The 27,233-nt window shown below is 39.9% G+C and overlaps 1 protein-coding gene across 4 annotated transcripts in view; it reads left to right on the forward strand.

Moving 5' to 3' along the window:
• Positions 1 to 27,233, forward strand: part of LOC131052191 (uncharacterized) — a 423,207-nt gene that overhangs the window by 109,185 nt on the left and 286,789 nt on the right. For all 4 annotated transcript variants that reach the window (XR_009371577.1, XR_009371578.1, XM_059216699.1 and 1 more), the window contains exons 4-5: positions 515 to 618; positions 1,040 to 1,102. Coding sequence is in view for 2 of the 4 variants with exons in the window: in XM_059216699.1 (XP_059072682.1) it covers positions 515 to 618; positions 1,040 to 1,102 (167 nt within the window). In the remaining 2 variants the exon portion in view is untranslated. The remainder of the gene's footprint in view (positions 1 to 514; positions 619 to 1,039; positions 1,103 to 27,233) is intronic.

A 27,233-nucleotide genomic window follows, 5' to 3' on the forward strand; every position in this document is an offset into this window, starting at 1 on the left:
AAACATGATTGTAAAAAATGCCAAACACCTCTGCTATTTTGGATGCCTCATCTTTGATATTTCAATGCAAATTGTGTGCATCCTTGCTTGTGTTTCCTTGACATGGTTGTTCTCCTCATGTTTTGTGGATAGTTTAGGTTTTAGGAATTGTGGATACTAAGTCTAAGACAATAAGAGTGGCATGAAACTGAAAGGAGTACAGATGGAGAAAATAAAAGCTTTTAATCCTTGAAAAATCCTTATATCTTGTGGTTTTGTGATTTTCCGATTTGCTGAGTCTATGTTTGAGTAATACATTAGCCAATCAGTTCTAGCTGAGTCCAAGTCTTGTAACTATGATTTATTGTGACTGTCCATACTTACATAATTCATGACCAATAAACTTGCACCCAATAATTTTATATTGTAACTAAGATTGCAATAACATATGTAACATAAAAGTTTTTATAATTAATTTGTACAAATTATTTTCTTGGAACTTGGTTAAATTTTATTCAATTTGTGTTTGTGGCAGGAATCACCTTGAAGGCCTTTTGGTTGGGTGCTTTTGGGACTGTTCTTGGAACAATTATTTCATTTAAAATAGTTGGGCATGCTCTTGGAGTAGAAGGGTGGAAGGTATCGAGTGTAATCTTGTAAATAGAAGGCTATCCTATATGCTTCAATTTTGCGAGTCTTCCTCACATGTTTGTTATGTTGTTTGTAAGACATGGTGCTTGTCTTTTTTGGATATGTTTGGGTTTTCTATTTTCAGTTCACCACTAGTTATTTGGAATCTTTTGTTGTGCTTTCAAATTTTAGACTTAGTATTTTATTTCTTCTATATGCCAGAGATTATGTTTGGATCCCTTATGTGATTGTTCCTAGATGTATGTTTGAGTCCCATGGACCTATTTTTGCAATTTCTGGACAATAATACAATTTCTTTCTTTCTTTGACGTTGGTTAGTTTTGTATAAGTGTGATGTTCATACTTAACACTTGTATGATTGTGTTCTTTAATTATTTAACTAAGCTATGAAAATATTTTTGCATCCCAGATTGCTTCATCCCTTTGTGCTAGTTACATTGGTGGTAGCATCAATTATGCAGCAACAGCACAGGTAAACGTGTTAATCTTATATTTGATGTATCACATCATTAATATAAATCCTTATGTCAATATCTAGCACCATATGATCTTTTTTTTCATATTTCTTAGATTTATCTCAAGCTATAAGCTATTTTAGAGTTTCTAGTATTAGTACAGACAGCATAAAGTTTGGTAAATTTTCATTCATTATCTAAGTTTAGCAGTGAGAACCTTGCTTCTAGGTCGACATTGATGGAATTATTGGGATTCTAATATTCTTCATTTGATAGCATATTTTGGATCTATTCAGTTTTATTGGAATTCTATAAGAGAGATGGATGTCAATTATCTTGTAGTACCACATATTTTGTGACACAAGGTTTATGGATTTCAGCTACCATGTATTATTATTGAAATATGGTCACAGGTTATTAACTATCTTTTGATGCATCCATGTTCTTTAGATATTTCACTCATAAGTGGTTTTTATTAGGCCCTTTTTAGATAAATTGATAGTGTTCATTGCAAAAGTATTTCACTATTTTTGAAAAGAATGTAATATACCTAACTTTAGGGTATAAATTTTTGTTAATATAATATGAAATTTCTTTCTAACAAGCACACAAGTTATTTTGAAATAATTCTAAAAACTTAAGAGCATGATTGTGATTCTACTTGGTTTATGATTAGTTTCAAGATTCTATAATGAGGTAAGAGTATGACACAATCATGCCACACATATTGCAATGGCAATGGTACCAAATCTATAAGGGTAAAAGGCTGAACTATGCTATATAATAATATATAACCTCCTTCAATGCCTCAATACAAGGTTATATTGCTACTATGACTTTTGTTGTAATCATCTTAACCATAGAAGGGATTCACACATCTTAACTCATGTTCCTAGACACGATCAATGGAACAATATGAATTGTTAATTATTTGGGTATAGTTGTATGTGCTTACCTAATTAGGTTAGAGTGAGATAACACCTTAACTATGTGAAGGATTCACACACACACACACACATCTTAACTCTTGTGCTTATATGAGATCATGGTGTTGCAAGCTGAGTGGGTTTAACCTTGGGGGAAACTCCGTGGTTAAGCACGCTCGAGTTGGAGTAGTACTGGGATGGGTGACCTCCCCGGAAGGATCAATGCTTCACCTCTGTGAGCATCACCTAGATGCAATGAGTGCTAAGTGTACCATTCATTCTCATGTGAGATGGGTTCTTGTGAACCACTACTCACGAATCATGGGTCAATGAGTTTGACTCGAAAAGTGCACAATTGAATCTTGATAGCAATATCACAATTATTTGAATTGTTAATTATTTGGGCATAATCTTATATTCTTACCTTATCTCCTAATGCTAGAGTGAGTTAGAGATTTAGTTATACTAGTTATATTGTTAGTTTGATCATGGATACATACAGGGAACTGTTGTCATTTTATCACACCCTTGGTCCATCAGTGAGAACAGATCAGAGATACGATCCATGGACTGGCGCTGCCCCAGTTGATCAAAGAGAAAAGCAATGGAATTAGGAGGAGTGAAGTGTTGTTTTGTCTGGAGGAAGTTCTTTCCTTAGCTCCTTTTTTCTCTCCCCTAGAACTCCGGAACCCCGAGGTTCCGAAGTTCCTTCCTTTGCTTCCTTTTCCCTCTTCCCCGGAATTCCGGAACCCCGAGGTTCCAAAGTTCCTTAGCCCCTTTTTCTAGTTCCCCGGAACCCCGAGGTTCCGAAGTTCCTTGCTGCCTCTCCTTTCTCCTTCTCGGAACCCCGAGGTTTCGAGGTTCCTTCCCTTGGCCTCCTTCCTCTTTCCCGGAACTTCAAAACCCCATGGATTCAGTGATTTATTTTGATTAGGTATTCAAAAGATTAATATAGGGCATATTGGAAGAATTTTTTAACAGATTGAAGACATTAAATACTCCCTCTAGCTGGTCATACCATCCTAGAGAGGGCCATACAATCCTTGCCTAGAGACACATCATTACAGGGTATCAGCATGGGGTTTTGGATTGCACTTTCATATCGTTTCAGATGTCCAATTCTGGATGTACCAGTCTAGATTTGCCAGCCGTCCCTCATCTTCATCTATTTATCATCTCCTAGTGGTACTTTGCAATGGGAAGATTGCCTGGTGATCCTAGGCGTTGGAAATTGAGCTATATTTGCATTTTCAGTCTCGTGGATTATCGTTTGCAGCTGATCGAAATACATTTCCAGATCTTGCAGTCATTTATTGTTAATCTATTATGCCTGGCTGAGGCGTTGGACCTAGGGTATGTTCAGTTTATTTTGATTAATGCAAATAGAGTTTATGTTTCTGTTGCAGTTAATTGTTAAGTTCCATTAGAAGTTTATTTTTTTCATTTCCCTGCAATTTGCTTTCATTATATGCTAAAACAAAATAAAAAATCAGAAATTGAAAAACCAAAAACAAACACAAGTCAGATTGGGGTGGGACATTTCATACATGATTTGAGTTGATAAGTAGTAATGGATGCCTTTCATTTGTAGTTGGAAATGCAGTTTCTACATGAGATGTATTGATTCTTGGAGACTTTTATATTTCAGATTTTGAAAAGTTTCCAATCAATGTTTTTGAGATTGCTAGAAATTTCAGAACAGCAGCAAGGAAGGGAGATTTCAAGCTTGTTACTTATTCAACTCTGGAGGAAGAAGGATGTAAACTTGACGTCTACATGTTTGGCAATCCATCCTTTGGATTGAGTGATGTTTATTGTTATACCAATCTTTCTTTTGGGTTGGTTTTCAAGACGATAATTGCTCCTTGCACCCTAGTTGTTGATGCTTTCATGGGTGGGTTATAAAATTACCAAAAAAGTCATAAACTTCCTAGGTGAGCATGGTGTTATGGATGACATTGAGTTTTGGTGTGTACCTTTCAAGGTTTGTTGGAGATCTTTCTTGGTTCAGTATCCATGCTTGGGATCCTCAACAAAGATTGATAGAGCTTATTAGGAATGGAAGGAATGACCTTTCAAAATTTCAGAATTAATAGTGTTCTTTGCCTTACCAGCCATCTTTGTAATTCCATTTGCTCATCCTGAAATGGATTGGAGAGATATTTTAAGTAGAGATTGGAGCAATAAACGAATGGTCACTCTTGGGAGTGTTCCTTAGCAAAGAATGGATCAAAATTTCAGTCTTGAGGTTGCTGTTTGGTCGCAGGTTTGTCACTTTACATTATGGTTTGCTCTCAATCAGGGGAATTAGCACATTATTCTTTGTCAAGTAAGTGAATTTTTTCTGTTGGAGATTGCTTGGAAGTGTTTCCCAGCCACTTTTGATTTGATTTGGTGCAACACAATGCTAATCATGCATGCTTGGGAAATTCATTGGTACCACTGTTGTTCTTTGTGTAAAGCATTAAAATTAGATTGTACTTCACTGATTTTAGTTTTGAATAGTAGTCATTATTGTTTACTTCAGACCTTCCTAACTTAGAGAGTTCATTTTATGAAGGTTTGTGATGTAAACTTTGATAGTTTACTATTGGTGTTGGTTTAGTACAACGAACTCCCGCATGCTTTTGTTCATCATTCAGTGACCCTTGGAGTTGGAATAGTAAGTGTTTTCACAAGTCTTCATGATTGTATTAGATTGGCACAAAGGAGACATATTTTATCCATGTGGTGTTATGTTGGCGAGTTTTTTGAACTCTTATAAAGGATTGCTTTCCTTTTAGCAAGAAGATTGGAGTTCATATTTGTAGTTATGACTCTGCATGACACCTTGAGGAGATATATTGAGGATTATGGTTTTAGGTTGAGTAGATATTTCTTCCTATTGCCCAAGATCGTGTTATTTACAGGGATTGCAGTTTTCGACCTTACTGGGATGCTTCAACAGGAGATGTTTCACGGTTTAGATTTCAGCTTTTTCGGGTTTGTCAGCTTTTTCAGGATAGGAGTATCGATAGCATGGTGGATCTTTTTTGAGATAGACTAGGAACCGTAGGATCACATTAGTTTGTAGTCTAGCAGTTGTTGGGAATGAGAGAGACAATGCTTGCTTTCTGGGAGTTTGCTCCTATGGTGCATCGGTTTGGTTATTTTGAAAAGCAATTCTTTGAGAAACTGATTGAGTTTGTGCAGTATTTGATTGCTCTTCTTATAGGAGGTTTTAAGGAGGTCTCTTGTATTGGTACCTTGCAGGATAGTGCTTTCAGTAGATGGTGCTAGAGATCTCTTAGGTTTACTTGGGACCTTGGGATCATTCTTGGTTTCAATCTGGATCAATCTCTTGATTTTGGGGTTATGTTGGCATTGTTTGAGGATGAGCAATATTTGGGATGAGTGGACTATAATGTCCCTATTTTCAAGTTCTCTAGCAGTGCAGTTGTCAATGACTCTTTGGGTTTGTGTTAGCTTGTTTAGAGGAGTAATTTGATGTTACTAGTGAGCTTAGATGGTTTAGTGGAGTTATATGCCACTTTAGATCTTATGTCTGGCTTCCAGTTTGGGCTCCACGATTATTGGAGGGAGCATCTATTTTTAGTAACTCACTCAATCAGCTTTGTTTATCATCTTTTATCACTGGGATCACTCCTACATAGTCAGTTTTTGATTCCGATGCTTTTAGACCATTATTGCTAATTGGGTGTATTATTGAGCTATATTTAATTGATTTCATTGAGGTTGCTATTTTAAATAAAATAATTTATATGGCACCTTAGTGTTATAGCTTGTTGGAAAGAGAACATAAAGTTTTAAATGATGAGATGCTTAAAAGCGACTTTAAGTGCCATAAATGTTTTAAAAGTAAAATAAATCACTTCTTGGAGTTAAAATTCTTAATAAATTAATAAAGTGGTTTTAAAGGAGTTTTTGGAAAGTTCTCTAAAAAGATTATGAAAAAGGGAGATGGAGAGCTCATTTAGTACGCTGAAGATTGTTTGTTGCTATATCTGATAAATTAAGTATAGGAAATAATAATACAAATGATGATGCATATTAGACACGGTAGTAAAATATATCTTTATTCGCACATGCAATTATTGCAGAGAAGAAGACTAGAGATGGTCGACCAAGGATTACAATTGACATGACTATTCCATACTACCTTCCTTGGCGGTACACAACATGTTTAAAGGACCCAACGGTTGTCGAGAGGAACACAACTGTCAACCAACCGACACATTAACTACTCGAGAGTGACAACCCACTTAATACAAACAATTAATACATTGGCAGATAACAAATATTATCAAATATAACCATAGGCATTTTATGCCAACTACATCATCCCCCCCAAAAGAAAAAGTTGTCTTCCAGACGACAAGTAAAGATCAAGTAATATTTGAGAAGACTAATGACAGATAATGACTTGGATTGGACAAGACCAACTTGTAGTGTACCTACCAAATCAAATGGGGGTTTGGGGGCAGTGCCCTCAGCAAGGTCAAGGGGCAGTGCTTGTTGCAGGGTTGAGGGGCAGCGCATTTTTCTGATTTTTTAAGATGTCAAAAACAACATTGATGAAGTCAAATAATATAGATTTTTCTTCTCTGCGTGCTGTTGTTGGACCAATTGTTCCCTCGCCGATTGTTATGGTACCCTCCTGGGGAGGCATTCAAGTTTGTCGGTGGTTTGGATGGTGTGGTTTGCGGGGTAGCCTATTCCCCTTGGGCAAAGAGCACTTGTGTGCTCCTTGTTTTCAAGTTGTATGGGCATTCCTTGATGGAATGGCCTAGTACCTGGCAGATGTCACATAATGATTTTTTCTTGCAGGTGCCCTTGGTATGACCTTCTACCTTGCAGTCGGTACACCATACTTCCTTTCTCTCCTTGGCACTCTCCTTTTCTTCCTTTAATTCCTTCATCATTTGCAGCATGTCTCTTTGAAGAGCTTGTGCGGTTTTAGACTCTCCGTTGCTACTTCCCATACTATCATCATCACTGATCCTTTTCTTTCCTTTGGATGTTTTACTCTCACTCTCGATGTCCATCGCTCGGTTGTATGCTTTAGCATACGAGGGCGAAGGAACAACTTTCATCTTCCTCCTGAGAGATGGGACAAGTCCTTCCATGAACCACCTCTTCTTCAATTCATCGGTTGGCTGGTGTTCCATTTTGTTCAACAATTCTTTCAACCTACAATTGTAAGAGCATACACTCTCACTTTTCCCTTGCTTGGTATTATAGATTTCGGCCACAATCTCATTGTCATCCCTCAGGAGTCTGAACTCCTCTTCGAATGCCTTCTTAAGTTTACTCCACCTGGCCTTGTCCTTAGCATCTAGGTCTGTGTACTAGTCAATAGTAATTCCCTGAAGGGTGGCGAGAAATGCCTTCAGCAAATAATCATGGTCATCTTGGCCACTCACCTCCCATATTGTTATACATGTCTTACAATGTCGTACGAGGTCTTCTGATCCATCTTTGTGAACTTCGGGAGTTTTTGCCTCTCCTGGCTATTCTGGTTGTGCAACATTGTCCTCGCTTGGAAGGTATCGTGTGTGACTCTTGGGCATGCGCGATCTTTGTACATGTCCACCTTCTGTGTTTGCACCTTGGTCACCTTCGTTTCTATTCTCTCTCTACCCTGGAGTCTTTGGCTCAGGACCCCCTATTCTTAGTTCCTCAACGAGGGGCAAGTTTGTGCGAATTGGTTTCTCACCTGCTTACTCCCTTGTGTGCCAGACCTAGGTGGACTGTTCCGATTGCTATGTTTCGGGGCTTCCCTTGCACTCTCGGCCACATGTGCGTCCTTTGTACATCTACCTCCAACATCCCGAACACTTCGGGTACTTCCTGGAGTGCTCCCTTTATATTATATGCTTTTTTCACTTAAATCAACCTTTTATCTCTCACTTCCCCTTTCACTCTCTACTAGGAATACGTACTTAGGAAGAGTAACAATTTAATATTATAAATGTGTTTTAAGTGACCCAATGGGGAAATTATGAAGTTTGATGCATCAACTTTAATACTTCTTTTAATTTGCTCTTTTCTCTCTCCTCATGGATACTTGGCAAAGAAGCACCTCACTCTCTCTTTAGGATTTGTCACTTTTTGATGATGTTTAATGTAGATTCAAGTTGGCATCCTGAAGGTAACACAATCAAGAATTGGCTCTGTTGGTTGAAAATTTTGTACACCTAGGAAGGTGTGCAAAATTATGGTTTCAGCCATAGCGTGTGAGTTTAAAACTCTCCTAATTCTATGGGAAGGCTCCCCCTTTTCTATTATTACAAATTAACTGTAACATATAAACACTATTTTAACTTCGGTGAGACAACATTCTTTTCTTTTTTTTTCCAGAAAAGATGATATTCTTCTCTTTTCAGCAAAAAACTATAATTAGAGTGACAAATACAGAAATTTGAGAAATTCCAACAATTACAAAGATGTTTATTTGAAAGGAAGCAAAGTTTCCATGAAAGCGCAAAGTCTTCCGTCGCTTCCCTGAGATTGGAATGTAGAAGCAAAATTCAAAGTCTTCACTTTTCTAGTGTCCTATCTACCTTCCAAAATGATTAGTATGATAACAATACACAACATACAACAACTCAAAGTCTGTTGATATGATGCAATCCAAACTACTATGAATAGGAACAATTACAAGCACAAAGTCTTGTAACTTTTCTCTATTGTGAACACTTAACTATGCTAATTTAATCCTCAATATTTACAGCACAAAGTCTACAAGAAATTAGGTCAAAGCTCTTTCCGACAACTTAACTAAAACCTCAAGTATATGTAGAAAGATATATTACTATGACATAAGAACACAATGGATATATAAACAAAGCCTCAACACAAAGTCTGAAACTCAAATGTTCTCCTTATATTGCTTGAGAATTCAATTTACAAGTATAAAACACAAAGTTTTTATCATTGTAAATTTCTGCAGAGTTTTCTTGCTTGTCCAAAAGATTCCTATTACATAGAGCACCCTCCAATATATATGGGAGAGGGGCTAAGAGCAAAAAGTGGGAGAAGTCCAACTAACTAAGACTTATTCCACAACTAACTATGACTTATTTTAAATTACAATCCTATTGTCTTTCAACTTGTAATTTGTTTACATGCAATTACAAGTTACAAGAATGCAAGTAAGGTGACTACTTGCAATTACAATTTTTGGCATTACATATAATTTGTCAAAGGGAAATAACAAATGTATAATTGAAACTAATCTAAGTGTCCAAGAGACGTCTCTATTTACATCATTCTTTCTCTAAGAGGTCTTCATGTTGTTACAAGATGCTGGCACTTGAAGTATTAAGATCGATGAAGGTACTTGTTCAAAAACATCAACTTGCATTATTGATAGTTCTTATGTCCTTTGCCAACGAACTCCAACCTCATCTTTTTGCTTGGAGTAATATTGATTCTTCAGGAGTTCTCTTTGTGCATATGACATTGTACTCTTTTCATTTAATATCATCAACATATGACAAAACTGGCTTTTTCTCTTGAGGTTTCCATACGTGCTTCTCCGGTGACACTTGTGTGCGTACTGCGTCGAGGAACAACCCTATGGCGTGGCATATAGAAAGCCTTGTGTCACAGCATCAAGAATTCATGGATTCTGTCAGACAAAATTGTTGCCTAGTTATACACCATCCCGTTCCTCAGACTATTCATTAGTGCAATCATGGGTACCGTCGTGTCGGATGCCCTGCTGGCTCCTGTAAGTCTGCTCTTCATAACATCCAGCAGACACTGCCAATCTCCTGGAACAATGGAGGACTTCTTCAACCCTTTGCCCTTGGGTGCCTTGATCGTAGCCCATTCCCGGTCTGAGAGATCACTTCGGCAAATTAACCGCAATAGTTGTTCTTTCCTTTCTGGCGACATCTTCGTGGCTTTCTTGTCTATTTTCTTGCCCTCCTTTGGGATGCCAAAAACCCTATCAAAATCATCAGGTGCAAAGGAGACGATCATAGTGCTCTGCTGGTACGAGAAAGTAGATGCCTTGGTCGCACTATCATATGTAGCCACCATCATCCGCAGACATGATTCGAAATCTCTAATGGCGAAGATGGGCATTTGAATTGCCGAATGTACCCGTGCCTTCCTGAGATATTTTTTAATTGCATAATTATCCGGGGTTTCTAGCCACCAGGTCCTGCACACATTTCTGCTCAATCCTTCAAATGTAATAGTGTCAAGTGTGATTTTCTCCGGCATTGCCTTCTTGGTTTTTCCTGTATCCGTTGACCCTGCAATTTTTACTCCCGACTGCAACACTTGCTTCCCCTTGTCCTTGACTGCCATGCTTCCCTCTACCATTTTCCTTGATTGTGATGGTTGGTCTAACTATTGTAACCGTTTTCTCCAGTCTAGCTTTCTTAATTTTTGTTTTCCTAATTCCATTTGAATGATTTAAGTGTTGGCGCCAATCCTTTAATATTTTCAAATACCATTACTTCCCCCCCTTTTTTTTTCTATCAAGTTATAGCGTACCGTTGTACTTTCTCATGGACTGTACGGAACCCTTGCCTTCATATTCGATTCCCTTCACTGACCACGTGTACGGATGTTTGTCGACCGTATGAAATTCCTCTCTAGCACTAATACTAATGTACGACCCAATGTGATGTCTTCGTACGGTTTCAGTCCTTTGTCCTTCATCACCTTCTTGGCCGTACGGACCCTTTTGATTGTACGGATTATTTCTTTGGATGAATGCTTCTGCTTGTTACCGTACGGATTTCAAGTACTCACTTGGCCGTACAGATTAGGCATGGTCTCTTCTCCTGTGCTACGGTATGAATGCTATCTATTTGTCTTCCACTGATTATGGTGTACAAATTTCTTTGTATTCTGTTGTGCTGTACGAAATTCGTATTTTACTCTGCAACTGTCGTATGGAAATTTCCCTCTGTGATCGTATGGATTCGTATGCTCTTAACCGTACAAATTTTAATTTGTACGATCCTTTTCTCATTTCCATACGACTGTACGATTTTTAAATTTTTTCGGTCAGTACGACTTTTCCGTACGGATGTAAATCTTCAACTTCGACCTGTTTACCATCTTCTTTATCGGCTGGTCGGCCAATGTTCACAACTTAATTGCTCCATTTGTAGCTACTTCGTGGATTTTAAATGGCCCCAGCCATTGGACTTTAAATTTCCCAAGATTAATCTCATTCTGCCCATTATACTTCAACACCCACTGTCCTGGCTGAAATTCCATGCGCCGGAAGTGCTTGTCATACCAAAATTTTCGTCTTTGTTGGGCGGCTTCAGTGGCCCATTGAGCCATCATTATGCGTTCATCCAACTTGCCTAACGCGTACAGCAGTTCCCGCAGGCTTTCCATATCTCCTAGACGATTCTCGATCGTGATCTTTAAACTCAGAACCATGAATTCTGCTGGCACAATAACCTCCTGCCCGTACATTAGCCGAAAGGGTGTCTTGCCTGTGGTGACTTTGTAGGTGGTCCCGTATGCCCACAATACCGACGACAACTTCTCCTCCCAGTCTTCCCGTTCAACTCCGCGGGACTTATAGATCACCGACACCAGTATTTTGTTAGTCGCCTCTGCCTGCCCGTTGGCCCTCAGGTAGTACGGGCTTGACAAGGAATGAAAGATCTTGAATTCCGTTGTGAGTATCTTGACCACATGATTCACAAATTGCCCACCACGATCAGTCAATAGTTGGATTGGGATGCCTTAACTTGTAATAATTTGTTCATAAATGAACTTGGCTGTACTCAAAACTGAGTTGTCTAGTAGTGCTTGAGCCTTAGCCCGCTTCGTAAGGTATTCTATTGCCACCACAATGTAACGACATGTCCGTGTTTGACTGACCTTCAGAGGTCCAATGAAATCCAGACCCGAGCGTTCAAACAACTCCTCGGCATGGGATGGATTGAGGGGCATAAAGTCCCGCTTCAATGGTTTCCCTACCCTCTGGCATGTATCACAACCCACCACCCATTCCCGTGCATCATTATACTGGGTGGGCCACCATAGTCCTGCCATTAATAACTTGCGTGCGGTGGTGTTTGGATCCATGTGACCTCCTGCGGGCCCTTCATGTGCTTCCCGGAGCACTCCCAGAATCTCTTCTTCCATCACACACCTTCTGAGGACTTGGTCAGGTCCCATTTTATACAGCAGCCCATTAATTAGCTGAAATGTCCTGCTTGTCAAGACTAGCTTCCTTCTCTCGCTCAGTAACATTCCGACTGGGAACCGAGAGGTAGATAAGTATTCCCCAATGTTCGCATACCACGGTGGTATTGCCGCAATTTGGAACAAATGTGCATCAGGAAAATCGTCATTGACTCCCTCCAGCGGCTCCCCCGACCTAATCTGGGACAATTGATTGGCGATCACATGGCTCTTGCTTGGCCGTACAATTATTGTGAAAGTGAACTACTGAAGGAGCAATAGCCACCTGCTTATCTTGCCTTGGATAATGGGTTTATTTATCAGGTACATCAATGCTTGGTGATCCACATAGAAGGTGAAGGGTGTCGCCAGCAAGTAGTGCCGAAATTTTTGTACGGCATAGACCATTCCAAGGGCTTCCCTCCCAGTGGTACTGTAGTTCTTCTCGGCTTCGACATCAACCGACTAACAAAGTAGATGGGATGATCCAACCCATGTCCCCCCCCTTGTGCTAGCGTAGCTCCAATGGCATAGTTCGAGGTATCCACGTCTACCTGGAATTCTCAGCCCCAATTTGGATAGGCCAGAATGGGTGCTGCTACTAGTCTCCTCTTGAGTTCCTCGAATGCTTCCCCTTGTGCCGGTCCCCATTTGTATGGTTCGCCCTTTCTTGTCAGTTTGTCCAGAGGGAATGAAAGTTGAGCGAAGCTCTTGATAAACTTCCGGTAATATCCTATATGTCCCAAGGACTTGACTCCCGTCACATCAATGGGTGACTCCATCTCTACAATTACCCGTACCTTATCCGGTTTAGTTTTCAGTCCAGCTTTACAAACGATATGGCCCAACAACTTTCCTTGTGGTACCATAAATCTGCATTTCCGCGGATTCAAGGCTAGTCTGGCCCTTCGGCATCTCTCCATGCACTCTTTCAGCGCCACCAAGTGAGTGTCTTCGCTATTGAAAATCGACCAGTCGTCCAAAAAGGCTTTAAAATTTCCCACAGATATCTTATCGAAGACATGAAGGACTATCCTCTGGAAGGTTGCCGGAGCATTGCACAACTCGATCGACATCCAATTGTACGCATAGACTCCGTCCTCCACCATAAAGGTGGTCTTCAACTTGTCCTCCTCAGCTATCGAAATCTGATTGTATCCGGAAAAGCCGTCCAGAAATGAGTACATTTCAAGGCCAGCCACCTCCTCCAGGATGCTATCTGTGAAAGGTATAGGGAACCGATCCTTGATGGTGACTGTGTTGAGGCATTGAAAATCCATGCAGATGCGGATCTGGTTGGCCTCCTTCTTCAGTGAGATCACAATCGGTGAGACCCACTCACTTGTCTCCACCTGGAATATGATGTCGGCCTCCAGCATCTATTCAATCTCTTCGTTCACCTTGGCAGCATAGTTTTATTCATTTGGTACAGCCTCTTCCGTACGGGTTGGGCTCCTAGGACCAATGGTATCCGATGGACACACAATTCTGGCTAGACCCCTTTCAGATCCTTGTAGGACCAAGCGAACACGTCCTTATATTCCATGAAGATTTTGAATGCTGCGGCCTTCAGCAGTGGGCTCCAATCGTCTCCTACCCAGATATTTCGAGGGGTGGCAGTGTCTCCCAAGTTCGTCTCCTTCACGGTGGGGTCTTCGTACCTCATTGGTCTGCCCTTTGAAAATTCGTACGCCGGAACATCATTTCCTTTGGCGTCTCCCTCTTTATATTCCTTGTATTCTGGTAGGAACTCCTCCTCCTCGCCTGGCTCGTCTTCAATTTGCAGCATGTGACAAGCATGGTGAAACACTTTATAATCTTCCATTTGCCAGTGGAAGAGTCCATTCAATGAGAAGATGTCATCTTCCGAGCAGCCATCGAGTTCAAGCACTCCTTCATTGTTTGGTTCCATCTCGTCTTTGCCTTCATAGGAATCGTACTCCCATCTATTTGAGTCCTCTGAATTAGAGTTGGATGATGCAAGCTCCTTGCTGACAACCTAGGTCCTTAGGTCAATGATGTACTTCCTCCCCCTTTCTCCATGGAAAGGGTGTTCTTCTTCCAGTTGTGGTTCACCTTTGCTGTAACTGGCCACCCTCTCCCTAAGATGGCGTCATACCCCTTCTTCTTAAGTGGGATTACCACAAAATCCAGTAGGAAGGGTTGTGTGCCAATGGTCACCAGCTGGGCCATTAGGGTGCCGAGTGGCTTGATTTTGTGCTGGTCTGCTCCCACCAAGTTGAATGTGGGTGGCCATAGTGTTGGCTTCCCGAGCTTCTTCCATGTATCCTCCGGCAACACATTCACCCCCGAACCTCTGTCCACGATGGCGCCCTTGAGGATAGCCCCGAGGATTCCCATTTCCACTACCGCAGGATGCCAACCACTATTTAAGGCCAACAACATTCGGTCAGCAGAGGGGCTGACTGGAACTTCCGCCCGGGTCACACCCAAAGGTGCGTGTGCAATGGTTTGTATGGAACTGAAAATGGCAGTTCTTAGTTGTGGCATTGTGTCTAGAAGGTCCTTCACCCTTATCGACACCTCCATCTGCAAGACTTGCCCAGTTATGTTCTTTTCGGCTTCAGTACGGGATGATGTACTCACCACCTCTGCATTGTTCCGTCGTTCTGCCGTCATCTCGTGCTCAATGTTGGCTTTTGCCTCCCGTAATCTCTCCTTCTCCGTACGGGAGTCGAGATAAGTGGCCTTTTTGGTTTGAGCACGGGTGATTGCCAATACTTCTTTCTCACCAGTTTTCTCAATATTGAGAAGATTAACCCCTGGCTTGGGGCAATTTGTCTCATCGTGGTCTCCAGGACTACACCATCTGCACAAGTTTTGCAGCATCTCCTCTTTCTGGCGATCTCGCGCAAAGTGTCCCCACTAGTTGCATGCCCGACACTAAATCATCGACCGTCCTTTGGCATCATAATGCATTCGACTCCGGTTATTGCTATTATTATTATTGTTGCCTCTTCCTCCCCTTCGGTTACCTCTGTAACCGCCAGATGATGCCGTGGTGTTGGCTTGAGGCTACGATGTGCCTACTGTCGCGGAGGGTGATGGCTGCTCCTGGGTGAAAAGCACCTGATTTCCCCATGTCTTCATGTTGTAGGGACATTCTTTGGTGGAGTGTCCCAACACTTGGCAAATATCGCAGAAGGCCTTTTTTGGACAGGAGCCTTTTGTGTGACCTTCCTCCTTTCATTCTGCTCACCACACTTCCTCATTTTTGCTGGTGCTTCCCTTCATGCTCTTGAATTCCTGCATCATGCGATGCATATCCTTTTGAAGGGCTTGCACCTTTTTACTCGACCCCTCATCACTGCTATTTCTGTTGGAGGAGTCCTCCTCTCCAGAGGATTTGTCTTTCTTTTTCTTGGATGTCTTCCCTTTACTTTCCAGGTCCATTGCCCGGTTATAAGCATCTTCGTAGGATGTGGGGGGTACAATTTTCATTTTCCTTCTTAGTGACGACTTTAAACCCTCCACAAACCACATTTTCTTCAATCCATCGCTGGGCTGGTTGTCCATTTTTCCCAGCAATTCCTTCAAGCGTCGGCTATATGCTCGGATGGTCTCACTTTTCCCTTGCTTGGTGCTCAGGATTTCTGCCACAATTTCATTATCGTCTCTGAGGAGTTAAAACTTTGTTTCGAAGGCTTTGTGCAATTTATCCCAAGTTGTCATCTTGGTTTTATCAGCATCTGAGTACCAATCGATGGCTACTCCTCGTAGGGTGGCGGGGAATTGCACCACCTATTCCGCCTCATCGGCCATGCCATTGGCCGACCAGATTGTCTCACATGTACGACAATGCCGTATGGGGTCTTCTTTCTCGTTTCCGGTGAACTTAGGCAAATTTTGCTGATTCGCCATCACGTTCCTTGGCGGCGGCCCAGTTTGCCCTCCGGAACTCGAACTAGACCCTCCAGGAACTCCTCTTCCAAACACTGGTCCTCCCGAAGGTACTCTGCCGAGATTTGGTCTGTTGGGTCCCACCTAGTTGCTTTGACTAGTAGGGTGTGATGAGCCTGCACCGAACATATTACTTCTGCTACCGTGACCTTGTGTCCTTCTAACACCTTCGGTCGCACCGGTATCCTCCGCCTCTCTGTTCTCGGTCTTTGTCTCCTCCCTCCTGGTCTCAACACCTCTATGTGGCGTGTACGACTCTACCGTACTCTCGTCACCAATCTCTTCCAATGTCAGGGAAAGGTCCCCCAACCGCTTCCTGGTGGTTTCTATTAGTCCAAAAACTTGGCCCTCAATACTCGAGCCATCATTGCCAGTTGTGATTTCTTCCGCAAGTTTCTTTAGTTGTCATCAATGTTCTGTTTGTTGTTCTAACCTCAGCGTCCTCGCTGTTACCTCGTGCGCATCTTCTTCCTCCCTTGGCACATGGTGTCTATCCTTATTTAGCGTCACGGGCATCAATTCCTTCTTTCCATGGGGTTGAAGGTTCGTCAACGACTATCATCACATTCCTCCTCTCGTCGACTCCTTTCTTCAAATTGCTGCAAAATTTGCTGTCGACGGGTCTTGCGGTAGGTTTCTTCCCGACAAGTTTGGAGAGCAAGGAACGCTTGTGCCAGCAAGCTTGGCAAGTTGTTCATCAACCGATTTACGGTTGGACTTACGTCAAGGGCACTCCACATTGCGCTCTCAGGGACATCCTCGGTCGTGGCCTTCCTCCGTATGTAAGTTTCGATGGATGCCTGGAGAATGCAGGTGAAATCCCTTGTTAGTGCTCCCTCTCCTTCGAACAACTCCGTCGGCTCTTCCTTGGGATTGGTGCTGGTCCCCTCGCCCACTGGTTGCCCCATTATCGTCGTGCCATGTAGTATGTTCCCGTCATTCCAAGTCCAATTTGGCAACGGCGCCAGATGTTTTCCCCTGAGGAGTGTGTGTTTCAATAGTGCATAACAGTACAAAAATGTAGTAAATACGACAACATACAGCAATGCAAATAAACATAAGAACTCAGATGTATGTATTCATTAATGTCAAATGCCAGTACATTCACAACAGCACTTTGTTCCACAATAACTTCACACTAAAATAGGAAACCAAGTACATATATATAGGTGTCGGTGTAGGTTGTCCAGTGCCAACTGCCGACAAGCATCACCTAACCATCGACCCTTAACACTCGTAATGTTCTAATTACAATATGACGTAATTACCCGACAACAGGTTCGATTTTTTTTCACTTATTGCATTCATTCTCGTGCCTTATAATACTGGAATAAACCCCAACAAATAGACCGAAAGAGGCTAAAACACATTCACAAAATTGAAAAATCTAAGCAAATGAAACGAGTTCATTTTGTTTCATAAAATGTAAGGAGCAAAGGGACAAATCGTGAGCCTTTGATTGCCGAGAAAAGCCTTGAAAATTGTCAAGACCAAGCAAGGGCATTTCAAAGTGAAAGGGCAAATTACGTTTTTTTTTTCGAACCTTTAGATAAGGCAGAAAGAAACACCAGGTTCAGTGTTTAGATATTCAAATTGGAAGGGCCCGACAAGAGTTCGATGTTTGGCCACGAAAAAATACAAGTATTTCGGGTCTCTTATCGTAACCGAACAAAATACTGAAAAGGCTCATGAAGTTTAAGTTTGAGCGAATAAAAGTAAAGTTGTTGGCATGTTAAAATGAAGTATTCTTTTTTTTTTGTCATAACGCCTTCATAAAATATCAAACAAAATACCGAAAACTCCTAAAGCGCCCCAGTGTTAGCAAAATAATGATTAAAGGGAGTCGATTAAAATGAACTTCGAAAGTTTTGAAAAGGCAAAAGCGCTCTTGGCTAAACATCCTCATTTCACCTTTAAAAAGGCTAGGGGAGATTTGTTGAAGTGCCAAAAGAAAAAGGAACAAGTCTAAGCTAAAGCGCTTAAAGAAAGGTTTGTATACCTTCGTAAAAGACATGACATTTTAATCACCTTTCAAGCATTGAAATAAACCCCGAGAAATGTACCAAAATCTTCAAAACGAAAATAGAAATAAGAACAAAGTAAAAATTTGAATGTTTTAAAATACTTTTGCTATCACTTCTTGTAATGCCAATAAAAATACCGAGGTGGTGTTGTTATCATGGGTTGTCTCAAATTCAGCATTTTTCAATGGGCCAATACATGACTTTTTGTGTTTTTTGTACCCAAGTTTTATTACTTAGAGGCATTCCTTTGCTGATCTTCGGCCCAAAGTTTGGACTTTGCTCACCAAAATGGCACTGTGAGGGTGATTGCGTCTATTTCAAGGTTTCCTAAGCCGGGGTCTTTAAATAAATAATTGTATGGTAGGTGATTGATCCTTGAATTGCTGGTTTGTGCAAGATGAATGGTGCTATGTCAGGATCAGAAAGGCAAAACCACCAGTGGGGTGATGGGAAGAGACCCAACACACAAGTGAAGATGTGATCGGGATAACGCGAAAAGGTGAAGGTGTAGCACACAGGATCAAATTGGTGATCATGGAGTAGTGAACAACGTGCTACAGAGCTAGGGACAAAGCACGAGGATCACCACCACCACCGGCAAGATAGTAAGTTGAAGGCTGGTGATTGCACAAAGGGCTATAAGATATCCAAAATCAAAAGAATTACACATCTGGAAATTCCTGAAAACTCATTTTGTTTGTAAAACAAAATTGCCTTATTGTAAAATGGCTACATGTGGACCCTCTTTATTACAATTGAAAACAAAAGGGGGACATAGGTTAGTTATTTCTCAGCTACCTGATTTGCAAAATTGATTGAGAACAGTTGTAGGTAGTTGAAGTGGTTGAAAAGGGACTAGGAAGTTACTAGGTATGGGTTAAAGCTGTCAGAGCTTCTAGAAGGCAGATCACAACCATCAAATGGTTTCAATCTTGGCCATCAATCCAAAATGTAAAACCTATAAAAGGCCACTACCTCTCTCTTTGTAAAGAGGTTAGATAGTTAGATTTTTAGGAGTTAGACAACTAGTATATTAGGAGTAGAAGTAGAATAGAGTAGAAGCTGTTGAACAAAAAATGTTGTAATGGTAGTTGAAACAAATAAATAAACATTGAAGTATGGTGTTTGTCATTTTGTTCTCTTTTGTTTGCATGGTTTCTTTTCATCTAATTTAATAGTGAAATGCGAGGGCATTTGATGTGATTTCAGGTTCATACCATTGAGGGCTTGCTAATTGTAGGTCTTTGTGCATGGTTAGTCTGAATGTAGCGCCGACCAATAAACGCCAAGGAAACTTACCATAACTAGATCCAAAAGAGTGGAATTTTTTTTTTTGTTTACTAATAAGGTTCACGTTAAACACAAATTAGACATTAAGTTAAAGTTGGTACACTAGTCTTGATATAATGTTAAGTGTTTATCTGTTGCTTCATACGTTATGTTACTAACACAAGTGAAGTCATGTTTACAAGGCTTAATAGCTTACATGGTTCCTTCGTTTCCCTAGGGTATTGACGTCACTACTAGACTTACACCATTTATGACTTATGATCAATACTTTTAATTCACCTTTATCGTATTAGTTCAACTCTATGATTCTAATGATTTATCCTATCATGGAACACAACTTCAAATGCATGTATGCATATTAATCTATATCACACACTTCACACAATATGCTACTATTGCTATCCACTATTCAATGCATCTACCAAGGCATTCTCATTAACCTACTTATGCAATCTACATGTTCATAATGCTATTTATTGAACATTAGTTTTATGGCAACCATAACACAATTATATGTATTCTCATTTAGCTCTTAATGATGTCTATGTACTAAGTCTGATCATAGTTTTCAATATAATTTTCAGCCTTAGTGATATTGTAGTTTCTAAACATCTACTATATCATCAATAGTTTTGTGTTTCCCGTGCTTAACATTGATAGTCTAAGTTTTTCGTTTAATGCCATTTTTCATATCATTGGTCTCATAAATGTATGTTAACATCTACTAAATTTTACATCCATTTTCACATGAAGATATTGAAGGTGCAAGCATTAGTTCATTTCCATTGCTAAAGATATAACATGAAGAAAGTAACAACATCCATTTTTCCATCACACCTACATATCTATTATCTAACATTTAATTACCACATGAATAATTGTATTGCTGATTTAACTATTTGACAAAATACATTTCAATTATAATTAACTAATTCATCTCATATACTAAGCATGACAACTTCATTCATGTCCTATGAGTTCAAATTAAGGAATATACATGATTAACAAATGATAAGCCATTACTAGCAAGGGTATATCATTTTCTTCTTTCTTTCTACTTACATTTGATTAACTCATATTATTACTTCCATTTGAATGTACCATCTAAAGTAACTCATGAATACATTATTGGTTGTTTTTACATAGTATTACAATCATGAGTATCACACACTTCTTATACAACATTCTTAAATTAGTATACGATTTAAGTTTCTCTATCATAAGATAATCAATACATGAATCTGCTCCAAGGGTTCAAAGTCAACATGAAGAAAGCTTCCAACACCAATGAAGAGGGAAAAACCCTAATGGCAAAAAGCTCCAACCACCCGACCAATGTGGAACCTACAAGGAACCACCCCTGAGCTAGGAGATGTCGTTAGGTCCCAACTCGCACACTAAACCAAGGTTGACGCTTTACCAAAGGGACTAACACTAAGCAACTTCCATACACACAACCATGCACCAAGCAAACAAGAAAGAACAAGAGGTTTCCAGAGGCTGATAAAACATCATAACAAGAATACAAAAGTTAACAGAGGACTCATATGTACGAGGGAGTGTCATCACATGCCAAACCAAGAACAAGGCACCAGCCTATGAGCATGCGGAGCCATCTTGACTTTGAGAGAGAGACCAAGGGAGATTAGCTTACCGTCTCCACGGTCTTCTCATGCTCAACCTAAAACATCCTCCCTAGGACTGAGTCATGAGGCACTGATAAGTTATTATCTTTTAAAATTATCTAACTACCCATACCCATTAATTAATTAATTATCACTTGATTAAAATATGGTAAATTCCCTTATGCCCAAAAGGTCTAGACTTCACGAATCCTTACAAGGAACCTCGTGAAAGTCCATCTCTCATGACGCTCGGGTGTCATAAAGGAGCCCACTCCGTCTACATGGATCCAAAAACAATAACACAAGAGGCTCTTACACAAGTAAAAATCTGACACAAACGCCAACAATGCCAAACCACAACATACACGTACCCCAAAACGCTGAACAACAACACATATAAGAACGAGCCTCTTAACTAAAGAAATATGACCAACTCATGATACCACTACACCAAGACATATCAACATCGCGAGGTCTTCACACTCGCTACCACAAAATCAGCAGTATGGTTATTTCCTCCTCATGGCAAAATCATCACGGGGGCATGTCAAAACGGGCAAGTAAATCTCATGATACACAAGTAAAAAACAAAACCTCACATTAACCATTTGTTTTAAATCGAATGACACAAATGGCCTCCAGATGCAAAACATAAATTGAAAAGACTCTTAATTGGGAAAGGTTGACTAAATGGATAATCCACAAATACAATAACATACTCACGTGTATACGTATAAGTTGTATGTATATCCATTATCATTTAATATTGTCAAAAAAGCAGCAATAATAACACTAAAGCCATCGAATTAACATCGTATTACAATAATACTATTATTAATGTCAATCAAATATCATCCGATTTATTGGAATTATATTATTATTTTAATATTCAAATGCTTTTATCTAATTTAAACCCATTAACTTAATATTTATCAATTATATATGTATATAGAACATATTTTACCTTAAATACCTATGAACTAACGTATATATTGTTATTATATTTTTTGGTTGTTTTAAAAACCATTTTAAATAAAATAAATTACAGTTTAAATAAAATAAAATAAAATATATTTAAAAATAATAAAATACATTTTAATTAAAAAAAATAAAATGCATTTTGTTTTGTTTTAAAAAAAAATTAAAAAAAAAATAATTTTTTTGGTGCTGGCTGCACCCCCCACCACGTATGTGGTGGTGGTGGCTCAGCACCCCACCCCACACGTGGTGGGTGGTGTTGGCAGCACCAGGCCACTACGTGGCCATAAAAAAAATCTTTTTTTAAAAATTTTTTATATTATTTTATTTTGAAATTTTTTTTGTGTTTAAAATTTCCTCTGTAATTTTTTTTTCACATAACCAGTTTGACAGCAAGGAATAAATAACAGCAGACTTTGGAAAAGAATGGGGTTTTTTAACAACAACCAAAATGTATAAATAGAGTCCCATTTTAAAAAAAAAATTCAACTGGAGGGAGCAGCAAGGGTTTTGATCAAATCTGGTTTTGAAATCAGAGTTTTTTTTTTGTTTTCTCCCCATTTCCACAAGAAAAACAATTCCCAGACTGAGATTTTAAAATGGAAGTATTTACCCAGCAAAATAGAATAACAACAACAATTCTTGCAAGCCAATCCATGGAAAGGAAAATAGATTTTAAACCCATTTGATTGCAAACAAAGTTGGACATCTATGTAATGTCCCCTTCACATTAGACTTCAGTATTTGACGGGATTGGCCTATTATCAGACCCTCGCAGGCCAAGAGGAGTGTTTTGGGGGTCATGTTGTGGCAATTTGAGGCTTCACATCTCATTATCTATTGACATTTTGATGATTTAAAAGATAACATGTATCAGGGGACGTGTCAGTGTTTATCAATTAATTAATTAAAAGGTACATTATAATGTTTTAATAAAATAATATAAATTGTACCTACCCTTATCTTCTAGAAGGTGATTGTGATGTGTCAAGTAATGTATAAATAGAAGAAAGGGAAGACACATTAGGCATCAGTTGTTTGGTTGTTATCTCTTGTGAGTGTGAAGACACTAGTTGTCCACATAAGATCTTAGGGAACGATACCTCCCTATTGGTCAAGCATAACTGAGGAGGTGAAAGATCCTCTAAGGGGTTGCTAAAGAAGTGAGAAGTACTTCAGCTTCTCAATTTATGCCTAAAGAGTTTTTACATCTGTCCTTCTGTGCTTCAGATTTCAGAATTTCCAGATTTGACAAAGGTTGATATTGGAGGCATATTCTTGAACCAGGAGGATAGTGATATTCCTATTTGAGGATTTGAAGGTTGATTGGAGGTAGATCGTGGTTTTTGGACTTGCTGTTGATAGAGGTTGCAGACTTCATGGTACTCTTGTTTTCACTCATATCTCTCCATATTTGCATCGATTCCACACTCTAATGATTGCAGACTAAAAGTATGACCAAGGCGATGCTGTTTGATGCATTTGCTGGTGTGAAGAGTGCATGAATTAATTATTAGAGGAGGTTGAAGCATACCAGGTCCGCCACCCCTATACTCCATCGATTTCACCCTATGATGCTCGTGTTGACTCAAGGGTCACCTAGGATGTTTGGCGCTGTCTTCTAGTTGGTGACCGAATCAGTTGAAGGAAGGTTTGGGATGATTGTCAGCAGATCACATTGTGTTCTCAGACTTTCAGTCTTGCAGCAGTAATGGCGGCCATGTATGAGGATTGATTTGGCACTTGGGAGGCTTGTTGATCACCAATATTGCTACCTACATCAGTGCATATATACCAGGTTCTCCATTGTCCAATTTTTATTGCATTTTCAGATGATTGTAATAGTTAATGACAGTCATATGTTAGCAGATAAAACTGAAAGTGTACATGGTCTATTTCTCTATTTGATGAGTACAATTAATGTAACTTGGCTAGTGAGAAGCCTATTTGATTCATGATTGAAAGGACAATAAGATTGTCTCTCCTATTTGTTGTTTGCCAATTGTTCGACCTAATAACAGTTTGCTGTACCTTTTTATTTCTGCATACTATTTGATGTTAGTGAGCCCAAACTTTAATGATTACGACTGCACTTTCATCCTAGAATGTTTAGCAAGTCATAAAGTCATTGAACAAGAGTTTTTAGTGTCGAAACACATCTTAAGTGTCTTGGAACAGTCTTATGCCAAGTGTTTGACAAAATTTCCCTTAGTGCCAAAAATCTGAAATTTCATATCAGAATAGGAGGGGACTTTACAATCTAAGAGGGAGAAATAGAGATTTTCCTCTCTAATTTTCATTTCTAGCTCATGAGAGAAAAGAGAAAAAAAAAAATGGAATACAAACCCTACCTCTTATTGAAGACAAATGGTGAGAATAGAAGTTGGGCAGCCACAATCCACCAACAACAATGTTTCAACAGCTCTTCAATCTCCTCAATGTCTTCGGCAATCCTCCTCCAAAACACCTAGAATCTCCAAAAACATATGAAGAAAAAAGAATCCCCCAAATTGAAAACCCTAGCTCTTTTTGTCAAGAGTAAATGGAATAAAAATAAAATATTGAAATTGTCATATCTCATTTTATGGGATTTCTTTTAAAAATCTATTCTCTCATTGAGTTTTTAAAACAACTTTCAAAATAAAATACCGAATATTAAAATGTAGTAAATGCAATAAGTAAAATATTATAATCTATTCTCTTTTATTTTTAGTCATTCAAATAACGTTTATTTTAATATTTATATTTATATATATATACACTGATTTAAAAATCAACCAACTAATTCCATTAAATAATCTACTTCTCAATATTAACCGAATAGAAATCGAATCCGACTTTTAAATAAATAATACAGTTAAAATGATCAAGGTAAATAAATAATTAAAGATTAAAATCATTGGATGACAATAACGTCAGTAACGCGAAAATCAACAAATGTTCAATAAATTAAATCAACTTAAAACGCAAATGGCCAAATATAATCTCGAAATCTCAATATGGGCATTAACCAAATTTTCAACGCGTAAATATTAAATAATTGAAAATCGTTAAATTTTAATAGTTTTAAAAATAACAACATTACTAATGAGGTCATAACTAGCATCAAGTAACCACCCAAACATAGTCAATCAAATGCCGAAATTAAATACGCTAAAGAATAAATCAATCACCACTCAGAGAACTTAAATAAAGTAGCTGAATAATCAACTAACCATGCCACATACTCACAAGTTACGACGACGATGATGACATGGTGATCTTGCCAAGACTGATAACAAGGACTCGACGTCAAACCTAGACCTAGAGTGCGGAAAGGGAACCACCGACATCTCCGAACCACATATTGCCATTGGGAAGAGGCATGCTCACACCTGTCAAGCCAGGGGAGCTCGCACCTGGTTACCCGGGAGGAATGAATGCCTTTGTACTTGGAACCTGCAACAACACGAGATATGTTGCCGGGAATAATCATTATGTCATGTTGTCGTATTATGTTATGTTGTCGTCGGTAATTATGAGTTACCACAGTCAGTTAGTCGTCCCAAAGGGTAGTTGGATGCGACGGTTGGTCGCACCCCTTCGGGTATTATATATTTCATACCTTTCCTTCGAAGTAGCATCATCATAGTCGTATTTGGGTGTGATGTTATAAGCACTTGATGTACATGGACTGTTGAATTAATACAGAGACTGGTTCTTTAATATATTTCTATTATGTTCTGTGCATTTACTTCCTGCATTTAATCGTTTACCTGTATGTGGCAAACATTTGGCGCTGTTGCCTAGACATACTTGGGAAAGGACGGAGCGGATGGTGCATGGACACGATGGGCCTACCCATTGGTGAGATTAACCCAGAGAGCGACGACGCGCAAACAGAGCTCTACGACGGAGAAGACACTGCAACGAGGGAATTCTCAATCCTGCTTCAGGTGGCAATCGAGACCTACGTCCGAAGGGAGGCCACAGAGGCTGACATCCCAACAAGTGTAGTGTGGACCGCACTGGAGCTTAGCCTCGCAACGAATCGGTTGATGAACCACCTCCCCCGGTTGCTTGCACAGGCATCACTGGAACAACGAGCTTGCTTGGAGGAGATTGCTCGTGAGGAGCGACGCCAACAAGTCCTCCAACAGTATGAAGAAAACAACCATCGCTGGGAAGCGGAGCGTGATGGCACAAGGCCAAGGGGAAATTGAACACTGAACCTCCAGGAGGAATAAAGAACATTCTATACTATAATAATGGTGTCGTACTATTGATTTAAATTGTATCCGACGGGATGAATTAATAAAGAAGTAATCTATTTTCATGTGTTGTTGCTATTTATGGGGATGTACGAGAATTAATGCCCAACCTATTAAACAAAGATAGAAATAAGAAAGCACAAAATGAGGAGTGGGAGGCTGCACAGAGGGCCTTGATTCCGGAACAAGTAGAACGTAGATGGAGGCTGAGGTAACTTGCCGAAGGATGACCTGTCAAAGGGTTGCCTGAAGGGAACCAAGGAGGTGTCACGGAGGGTACAGAAGCCGATGAAAATTTCTACGCATCGCCAGAACACCGTAGGGTGAGAACCACGAAGAGTTTTTGGAGGAAACAAGGCTACGAAGGAATCTGGTCGAAGAGACCCGGGATCAGTTCAGGAACTTATCCCTTACGCCACGCAGTGAGGACCACCAAAGGAAGCCAGCAGCAGGCATGGGTGAGAACAGAGGTGAGGGCAACCGTACGACCGTAGGTGCGGAGGAGCCGCAGACACACAACAGACAAAACACCGTACCCCCAATCACTGAAGAAGGAAACACCATCGGCACAGGAGGGAGTGGCGTGGGTGCATGACAGACACAACCACCTCTGGGGACGCGACCCCCATCAATGGCCAATAGGCAGAAGCTGCCAAAATTCACGGGCAACGGGAAGGAGGATCCTGTCAGGCACTGCAGAACCTGCAAAACCATATGGTTGGCCAATGGTGTCACGGACCAAGACGAATGGACGACGCAATTTCCAGCAACATTACGGGGAGTTGCCATCGATTGGTACTCGGATATTGATAGAACTACAGTGGCCACATGGGACATGCTATGGAAAGCCTTCGAGAAGGAGTTCCGCCTACTCTGGGATGATAATGAAATAGCGACAGAGATATACAGTACGAAACAAGGACAAAAGGAATCAGTTCGTGCCTACAGAAGGCATCTAAAG

Source organism: Cryptomeria japonica, chromosome 2, assembly GCF_030272615.1.
Source record: "Cryptomeria japonica chromosome 2, Sugi_1.0, whole genome shotgun sequence".
NCBI lineage: Eukaryota > Viridiplantae > Streptophyta > Pinopsida > Cupressales > Cupressaceae > Cryptomeria > Cryptomeria japonica.